The sequence below is a fragment of the Scylla paramamosain genome, chromosome 7 (assembly GCF_035594125.1).
Source record: "Scylla paramamosain isolate STU-SP2022 chromosome 7, ASM3559412v1, whole genome shotgun sequence".
NCBI lineage: Eukaryota > Metazoa > Arthropoda > Malacostraca > Decapoda > Portunidae > Scylla > Scylla paramamosain.
The window spans coordinates 20637945-20646775 of NC_087157.1; the positions used below are offsets into that span (position 1 = coordinate 20637945).

Consider the following 8831-nt stretch of genomic DNA (forward strand, 5'->3'; position numbering starts at 1 on the left):
TGTCCTGCTCAACTGCTGTTCTGATGTCACTGCTGTGTTAGCCTTGTGATTGGCTAGTGCATACATTACAAGTTTTTTTTATTTTTTTTTTATTTCAGTGATTGGTTTAGGGACAGTATTCTTTCATGCCCTTTGCATTTCTCAAGGGTTGAATGTTGTGCTATGGTGTCAATGTTTTGTGTTCCTGTCTCAAATCACACAGATAAGCATGATTTTACACATTTATACACATCTTTCATGTTCATTTTATTATTATTTTGTGCCTTTGTTCAGTGAGTATACCCACTCACATACATTTATTAATTTTTCCGTGGGATGTGACCTGCGTGTGCCCATATGTTTTTGTTTAGACATGAGAGCATTCCTAGAAGATCTGACTGGGTGATGTACTTTCTATTTTAGCATCATTTCTTGTCCCCTAAAATTCTGTTCTACCTGTGCAGTCCCTACTGTGCCTTCTCTGAAAAAATAATGAGAGAAAATAGTTATTTAAGTCTGTAGAGTTCCTCTTCACTCTATTATTTCTCCACTCACATTAGTATTCTTAGTACTTACAACCCATTTCAGTTATTTTTTGCTTCACTTGCTATCTTAATTTTACTTCGGCAAAATCACCTATCTGCTGGGCGGACATTTCCCATGAGAGAGAGTGCGTCACGCGCTGCCGGCAGTTGTTTGCTGATCGCCGCGTCGGGCAGACACAGTCATTCTGGGTCATACGGTCTCCCAAGTTTTTGCTGTTTTCTTTCAGATAAGGCCACGATACTTGTTACGCAGGTACAGTGCCTTCAACTTCGTTACCCGTTTTTGGGGCGAGTTGTATTATTGGTTTATCGGTCTCCACTGACGATGGAACTGTATGGGAAGCTTACGGCTTTGTTCTCCTTATCGCAGTGCGGCAGCCTTGTCGGAGTCTGGTGAAGCGTCCTCTGCCTCTCGATCCCCTTCCCCTCCTGCCCCACGTGCCTTCTGTGGGCCTTCTCCTCTCCCTGGGTCCACTGTTCGCCCTCAAGATGACGACGACAGGCACAGGGATCATTCATCTCGTCGCTTGAGTGGGAGGCATGGTTGCGTGAGATTACGTAACAGTGCTGACGCACGTGGTTCCCGCGGCACTTCTCCTGCTCCTCCCCCTTGGTCAGTTGTGTTGGACGCCTTGGCTGATTTGAGGGGTGAAGTGGAGGCCTTGCAGGCAGACAGACGGCAACTACCACCCCCTACTGGGTCGGCGCAGGTGACTGTGGAGGACAGTACTCTGGGGGGCTGGGGTTTGTCGCCTCCTTGTTCTGCCACTTTTTCTGGTTTCTCGGCCAGGATGAGTGAGGATGAGGCAGTGTCGATGCCTGCCGCCCCTGCTGACAGCACCTTAATTCAGGGCACTAAGGCCTTTGGTCCTTCTGACACGGTGGTTGCTGACATTGACAATAGAGTGGCAGAGATGGTAAACTTTCTCTTTGATAATGGTATGAGAGAGGAGGACTACAAGGCCATGTGTGAGGACGATGTTGTCAAGAGGCCTAATAACTGCCATGCTCTTGCGCCAGTGGAATGCAACCCACAGGTGTTGGAGGCCCTGAAGCTGGATGCCAGGAAGACAGACTTCCGCTTGGAGGTAAATAAGGACATCCTGCGGGCTTCAACCATTATCACCAAATCCTTAGTGGCACTGGATGATTTGGCTGAACAGGAAGGTAACCCCAAGTTGACACATGAGGTGAGCATGCTAAATGGTGCATTGGCATTGCTAGGCAATGCCAATCACAGGAACAATTTGGCCAGGCGTTTTGTCATGAAACGCGAGATAAACTATAAATATGCTCATCTTTGTTCAGATAAGGTGCCAATTACTCGCTTTCTGTTCAGTGACGATGTGTCCCAGTCTGCCAGACAAATTGAGGAAGCGGAGACACTGCGGAGTAAGTTCTCGCAGAAAAAGCCTGCCTTTACTAGCAAGTTCGCAGGTAAACGCCCTGGTGGATATTGGAACAAGCCTGCTAGTAGGGGATATTACGCCAGGTTCCAACCCTACGGGCAACAGAGGTATGGCTCCAGGGCTGCCCCACGACTGCCTTCCACTCATCAGGATGTGGAGCCAAAAAACTCCAAGGGCCGGGGCGGCCACAGCAGGCAGCCCCAGTAAACTTACAGGCAAGTGCATGTTTTGAAGCTGGCAGACTACACTCTTTCCTGCATGAGTGGCGTAAAATTACCAGTGACCCTGTCATTTTGGATATTGTTCAGCATTGCCACCTTGATATTGATGTCGATAGTGTTCATCCTTTATTTTTTAATGATTTGGAATACAGGTTCAACACTGTGCAACAGGGGATAATTTCTGGAGAGATCAAAAAAAAACTTTTACAGCTTAAAGTCATTAAAGTCACACACAAACAAACTCAGCAGGTTATCTCTCCTATTTTTTTTGCGAGAAAAGAAAAACGGGGAATTTCACCTGGTTCTTAACTTGGAGAGGTTAAACAAATACATACCATATAAACATTTTAAAATGGAAAATTTTGAACAGGCCATCAGGCTCATCAACCAGGGTGATTTCTTGGCTTCTGTCGATCTCAGGCATGCTTATTATTCTGTTAGGGTTGCAGATGAGCAACAATGATTTTTATGTTTTACATGGCAAGGTGTTATCTATTAATTCACCTGCCTCCCTAATGGCATTTCTGAGGGACCTCGGCTTTTCACCAAACTGATGAAGCCAGTATTTGCTACTTTAAGGCAGGAAGGATACACTATCACCAGCTTTATAGATGACACATTAATTTGCAGTAACTCTTACTCAGGATGTCTTCAGGCGATTCAGGCCACCATTTCTCTGTTGCAGAGGTTAGGCTTTTGTATCAATATGGAGAAGTCTGTTCTCACCCCCACACAATGTATTGAATACCTAGGCAATGTTATTAACACCAAGTTCATGACTGCCTCTTTACCTGAGCGTAGACTAATCAACATTCGCCAAGGATGTGCAGAATTTTTGTGTAAAGATGTTGCCCCCATTCGAGAGGTGGCCAGGGTGATTGGCCTCATGGTGGCTGCGATCCCAGCAGTGGAGTTAGGTAAACTTCACTACAGGAAGTTGGAGGGGGGAAAAATTGCCGCTTTGAAACAGGAGTATGGTAATTTTGACAGGCCTTTGAATATTACTGCAGACATGAAACTAGACCTTTCCTGGTGGTTAGACAATGTGGACAGACACCACAGACACATTTTTAGGCCAGGTACTGACATCGATTTATTTACTGATGCCTCCAGCCTTGGTTGGGGGGGTCATTTGGGGTGTCAGATTACAAGTGGTACTTGGTCCCTGGATGAAAAGGAGCTTCACATTAACATCCTGGAGATGAAAGCCATTCTATTCTCTTTGCAAGCATTTGAACATGAGCTGGAAGGTAGACATGTTAGAGTTTTTTGTGATAATACCACTGCCATAAACTATGTCAATGAAATGGGAGGCACAAAGTCCAAGTCCTGTAATGATGTTGCTACCCAGATTTGGGATTGGTGTCTGGAACATGACTCATGGGTTACATGCTCGCACATACCGGGGAAGGACAACACCTTGGCTGATGTAGCCTCTCGCAAGATTAATGACAGACATGAGTGGAAACTCGACTCACACATTTTTACTACCTTGTGTAATGTTTTTGGGACACCGTCCATTGATTTATTTGCCTCAAGGCTTAACAAACAGGTTAATACATTCTGTTCGTGGTTGCCAGATCCGGAGGCTAAATATTTTGGTGCTTTTTCCTTGGACTGGTCAAACTTTGATTTGTCTTACATTTTCCCCCCATTCTTATTAATTGCTAGGTGCCTTCAGAAGTTACGTGCAGAGCAAGCACGAGGCTGGATGGTGGTTCCTCTGTGGCCGTCCCAGTTTTGGATGGGCATGCTGCTCCAGTTGCTAATAGACTTCCCACGTTTGATAACGAACAGGAGGAATGTTCTAACACACCCGTCCACAACAGATCCACACCCCATCATGTCCCACACGAGGCTCATGGCATGCCTTCTGTCAGGGAAAACTTGCAGAAACGAGGAGTTTCGCCGGCGGCTGCGGACATCATACTTGCCTCCTGGAAACCAGGTACTGAGAGGCAATACCGCCCACATGTCCAGAGGTGGTCGTTGTTTTGTGGTAGACGGAATGTCGATCCCACTTCTCCAACTGTAGGTCACATTGTAAATTTTTTGACGGAAACCTTTGACAGGGGTGTGGGTTATGAGTGTGTGAACACTGCGAGGGATGCCCTGTCTTCTCTCGGCATTGTGGTGGACGGATGCAGGGCAGGAAATCACCCTTTGGTCATCCGATTCATGAGAGGGGTTTTCAATCTTAGAACTCCTCAGCCCAGGTACACTGACACTTGGGACGTCCAACCTGTCTTAGAGCAACTAAGGTCCATGTTCCCCTTACATGCATTAACCCTTAAAGAATTAACGCTAAAATCGGTTATGATGATGGACTTAACTCAAGCTGCCAGAATTCAAACTTTACAACTACTGTTAATCAGAGACATGCTCATTAATGAACACTCCATTTCAGTACAGTTGGGGGCACTCTTAAACAATCCAGACCAAATTTTAACATCAACAGGGTCACATTCCATCGTTACCCTAAGGATCCACGATTATGTGTCTGTAGCACTCTCCTGAGGTACATTGATGTGACTAAAGAGCTTAGACAGGATGAGATGCACACTGATGCCAGGCTCCTCATTAGCTTCATAAAACCCCACAAATCAGTTTCCAAAGACACTATTGCCCGTTGGGTCAGGACCATTCTCCGCATGTCCGGCATAGACATCTCAAAGTTTTCCGCTGGTAGTGTGCGGCCAGCAGCAGCTTCAAAAGCTGGAGTGGCGGCTGTCCCTGTCGCATGCATTATGGCTAAGGCGGGCTGGTCTAGGGAATCTACCTTTGCAAAATATTATAATAAGAACATTGTGGCTGCTTCTGACCTCTTTCAGGATGCAGTGCTAGAATAAGATATGATTTGGGTTTGTTGCTGCACTCCAGTGTTGCAGTACACGGATATTTTAAGTATTTAGTATCTAGTACCTTAGGTTTACCTTATGATGTGAACTGTTACCATATTTCAACATTGTTTGTAGATTGGATTAAGTTGGATGCAATGTACCTTATTTTATACACCAATTGTATGATTGTCTCATGTACAAGATCCTTCCATGGAATAATAGTTATAGTACTGTTTCTTGTGGGGCATTTCCTTTTTCCTCTCTACTATTGCATCCTCCCTCGTCATCCACATGGCTTCAAAGCCTCATGGGAAATGTCCGCCCAGCAGATAGGTGATTTTGCCGAAGTAAAATTAACAAAGTACACGAGACTTACCGTAGGTCAGTTGAAGTGTGCTTCTAATTTTTCGAGGCAAATCACCTCTGCTGGTGCGGAGATTTCACATGCCCTCCTCTCCCTCCCTACCTTAAGCTCTACAGGTTACTTAATTTCCTAATTGGTTCATCATGTGGATGTCGAGTCCTTGCTTTAAAGTCTGCCGGCAGCGCGTGACGCACTCTCTCTCATGTGAAATCTCCGCACCAGCAGAGGTGATTTGCCTCGAAAAATTAGAAGCACACTTCAACTGACCTACGGTAAGTCTCGTGTACTTTGTTAATTTTTTAGTTTCTTCTAGCGACCTTTATATTTTTCTATACACTCCTAGCTGGTTGTATTGTCTGTAAGCTCTACCTCACCTTGCTTAATTCTTTTGTAGATACCCTTTTTGAAATTTTCTCTCTCATGAGCCTTACTGTCATCCATTTTGGTTCATTATTACTACTCCCTTGTACTTCATATGATAAAAAAAATGTTTCTGACCCTTGTGGATTTCCTGTATTAAATGCTTATAATATGCTTCCAACGATTTTAAGTACTTCAGTCTACCCTACATATATAATCCCTTAGACCTGAGTAGTTCCTCCTGGCAAAATGAGGTATAACCTAGCCTCCCTGTGATCCTGTAAACCCTATGAGTTTCACAAATGTTAACCCACCTCTGCTCCAGAGATTAAATTTTCTTTGTTAAAACCAAGTCTAATATATCCCATCTTGTAGGTTCAGTAATTACTTGTTTCATACAGCAATCTTGAATGACTTCTAAAAGTTCCTCTGGCTCTCAATTTTTTTCTGATATTTCTGCAATTTTTATAATACACCTTAAATTTTTACGGCTGAATTTACCCTTACCTTGGTGCCCATTGTTAACCCTGTTATTCCTATCTGTCCTGTTGGTACCCTTGTGCCTGACACTAGTTACTTTTTCCGTCTCCCAGCTACTTACTCCAAAAACCCTGTGGGGCATGAACCTGATAGTCAATGGAACAAGCCAGCATGTTGATCCCTCACCTTGAGAGGTACACCCTGTCCTGTTGGTATAAATGGTCACAGCCAAAGAAATACTCCCAGGTGTCAACAAAGGGTCAACCATTGGTCTTGCAAAGATTTGCCAACTGACAATTCAGTGCAATAGCCCTGGAGTGCCAAGTGCACCTTTCCAGACCCCCTCAACAGGACCCACACCCCATGGGAATTCCCACTTGTCCCTAACCCTACCTAAAGCCACCTTGAAATGAAGCAACAACTCTTCACTGGGCACTCAGTTCATGTTGTTTTGCACAGTGTGGAAGTAGATGATGGAATGGGTCCCTTTGCCTGCCATTTATGCCTCTATCCTATCATAAACATGCCTTATTCTGGCCACAGGAAAACACACCTGTGTCATGCACTACCTATATCTAGCAGAGAAGGTTCTATCTAAAAATCTAACCTGACTGTCCCCAACAACCAGAACCTTATCTGAAGGCAGGGAATGAGTGACTGCCTTATCCTCTTGAACCTTCTCTGCCTGTCTTTCCCCCTCCTCAACCCTACAGAGCACCTGGAAGGAGTTTTACAACTCCACTCCCTCCTGTGTTGCCTTCCTGAGCCTAACAAAACCCAGCACTGAAAACCACCCTCCACTCTTCTTCTGAGACAGACGCTTTACCAGGTAAAGTATCTGTTGTCTGAATTTTAGAACAGAGAACTCAATTTTCCTCCATCAGGCTCTTAACCACACTCTCTAATGATGTAATCCTACTAAGTAGTGATTGCATCATCTCCAAACACAGGCCAACACCCTCCACACTACTAGCACCAACAAAAGCCTCCTGCAGGGCCTCAGCCTCCACAAGAGAAGCCTCTTGCAAGGTCTTGCTCTTCACAACAGAAGCCTCAACACCCTTACACACAAGAGCTATGACTCAGGACATTCACATATAAAGAAGCTGTGACCTGAACTGAATCATTAACCTGAGCTGAGAAGCTTGACTGCTGTTACAAGTGACTCAGGATTTCTCCTGAGCCAGTTTCAGCCTCAGTTACATCAAACCACACACCACAACTGGTCACACAACAAACCATATTACACTCAATCATACCACACCAATCATATCTAGCCATATCACAAACCACATCTTACCCTGCACACTATGACACACACAACTCTCCACCACACCACACAACACAGCACCATGTGCACAAACTCATATCATGCCAAACATCATACCAACCTAGCACACAAACTGAAGCAGTCAGGCAGGTTCACATCAGTCTTCCTACACAAAGACCTCACACAGCAACAGCTGCATTTATGTGCACAGCGGGAGGCTGCCAAGGGAGAGAGGGCACCAGACGAGTCCCAGAATACTGAGATAACATCAGCTGTAAGAGAGACATTAACTGGCGCTGTCAAAACGATAATTACTCCCAGTGAGGTCTAAAGCACTGGACCAGGGGGTGCTGTGAACCTATCATTAAACCCAGCTGTGACCTCACTGAACATTTCCCTTTCTGTCTCACAAGACAAGAGGTAGTCACAGCCTGCCCTCTAAAGACAATTCTCTTCCTTCACACAAAGCTATTAGTACCTAATTACACACACACCCTTCACTAAAAATACAAAATTATCATGGCGACTCCTACACGAGCCTCGGAGTCCCCATCTGGGGAGGGGACCACAAATATCTCCAGATCAGACTGCTTTTCTGATATTGACCATAAGTGTCTTGACACTCCCCTCAACTTTTTCTTCATTAACTTCTGCAACATTTGTGGTCTTGGATCTAATTTTCAGTCTGTAGAATATCACCTCTCCTCTACTAAACCTCATCTTCCTTTCCTCACTGAAACACAGGTGTCTGAAGCAACTGACAGTAGCCTCTTTTCTGTTCTCTCCTACTTTCTCTATCCTCATTTTCAATCTAAAGCTGGATGTTGGATCTATGTGCACAATGACTTAACCTGTTCTCGTGCCCACTCTCTTGAATCATCCGAGTTTTCTACCATCTGGCTACGACTACAAAATCACTCTTAAACTAAATTTATCTGTCTGTATACCTTTTACTATTTACCTTCCAAAGTGGAGCACATTCTAACTCTCTTCCCTTTTGCAAAGATCTCGATTCTTGGAGACTTCAATGTTCACCACCAGCTCTGGCTTTCTTATCCATTCAATGAGCATCCTGGTGAACTAGCCTTTAACTTTATTATCCTCCATGACCTAGAGCAATTAGTGTAACATCCTACTTGTATTCCTGACCATCTTGGAGATACGCCTAACATTCTTGGCCTTTTACTAACGTCTAATGCTTCTGCTTATGCTGTTATCCTGTCAACTCCATTGGGCTCCTCCAATCACAATCTCATATTTGTATTTTTCCTATCACACTATCACACTAATCCCTCCTCAGGATCCCCCTAAGCAGAGGTGCCTCTGATGCTTTGCCTTTGCTAGCTGGGGGGACCTGAGGAGG

At 44.8% G+C, this 8831-nt stretch overlaps 2 protein-coding genes across 2 annotated transcripts; both read left to right on the forward strand.

The window, feature by feature from the left end:
* Positions 1 to 689: 689 nt before the first annotated feature.
* On the forward strand, positions 690 to 5230 carry LOC135102198 (uncharacterized). The gene is made up of 2 exons (XM_064007022.1): positions 690 to 777; positions 895 to 5230. Exon 2 carries the CDS (start codon positions 1316 to 1318, stop codon positions 2138 to 2140), a length of 825 nt encoding a protein of 274 aa, XP_063863092.1. The 5' UTR covers positions 690 to 777; positions 895 to 1315; the 3' UTR covers positions 2141 to 5230.
* On the forward strand, positions 2507 to 5003 carry LOC135101777 (uncharacterized). Its single transcript, XM_064006070.1, has 4 exons — positions 2507 to 2546; positions 2799 to 3706; positions 3826 to 4415; positions 4562 to 5003. The coding sequence occupies exons 1-4, from the start codon at positions 2507 to 2509 to the stop codon at positions 5001 to 5003; spliced, it is 1980 nt and encodes a 659-aa protein (XP_063862140.1).
* Positions 5231 to 8831: the final 3601 nt, after the last annotated feature.

Bases quoted from the DNA above. Each gene is read 5' to 3' on its own strand.
- LOC135102198 (XM_064007022.1), top strand. From the start codon at position 1,316: ATGAGTGAGGATGAGGCAGTGTCGATGCCTGCCGCCCCTGCTGACAGC.
- LOC135101777 (XM_064006070.1), top strand. From the start codon at position 2,507: ATGGAAAATTTTGAACAGGCCATCAGGCTCATCAACCAGG. The intron at 2,547-2,798 runs GTGATTTCTTGG...ACTCTTACTCAG, and splicing joins CATCAGGCTCATCAACCAGG to GATGTCTTCAGGCGATTCAG. The intron at 3,707-3,825 runs GTTAATACATTC...ATTAATTGCTAG, and splicing joins CCTCAAGGCTTAACAAACAG to GTGCCTTCAGAAGTTACGTG.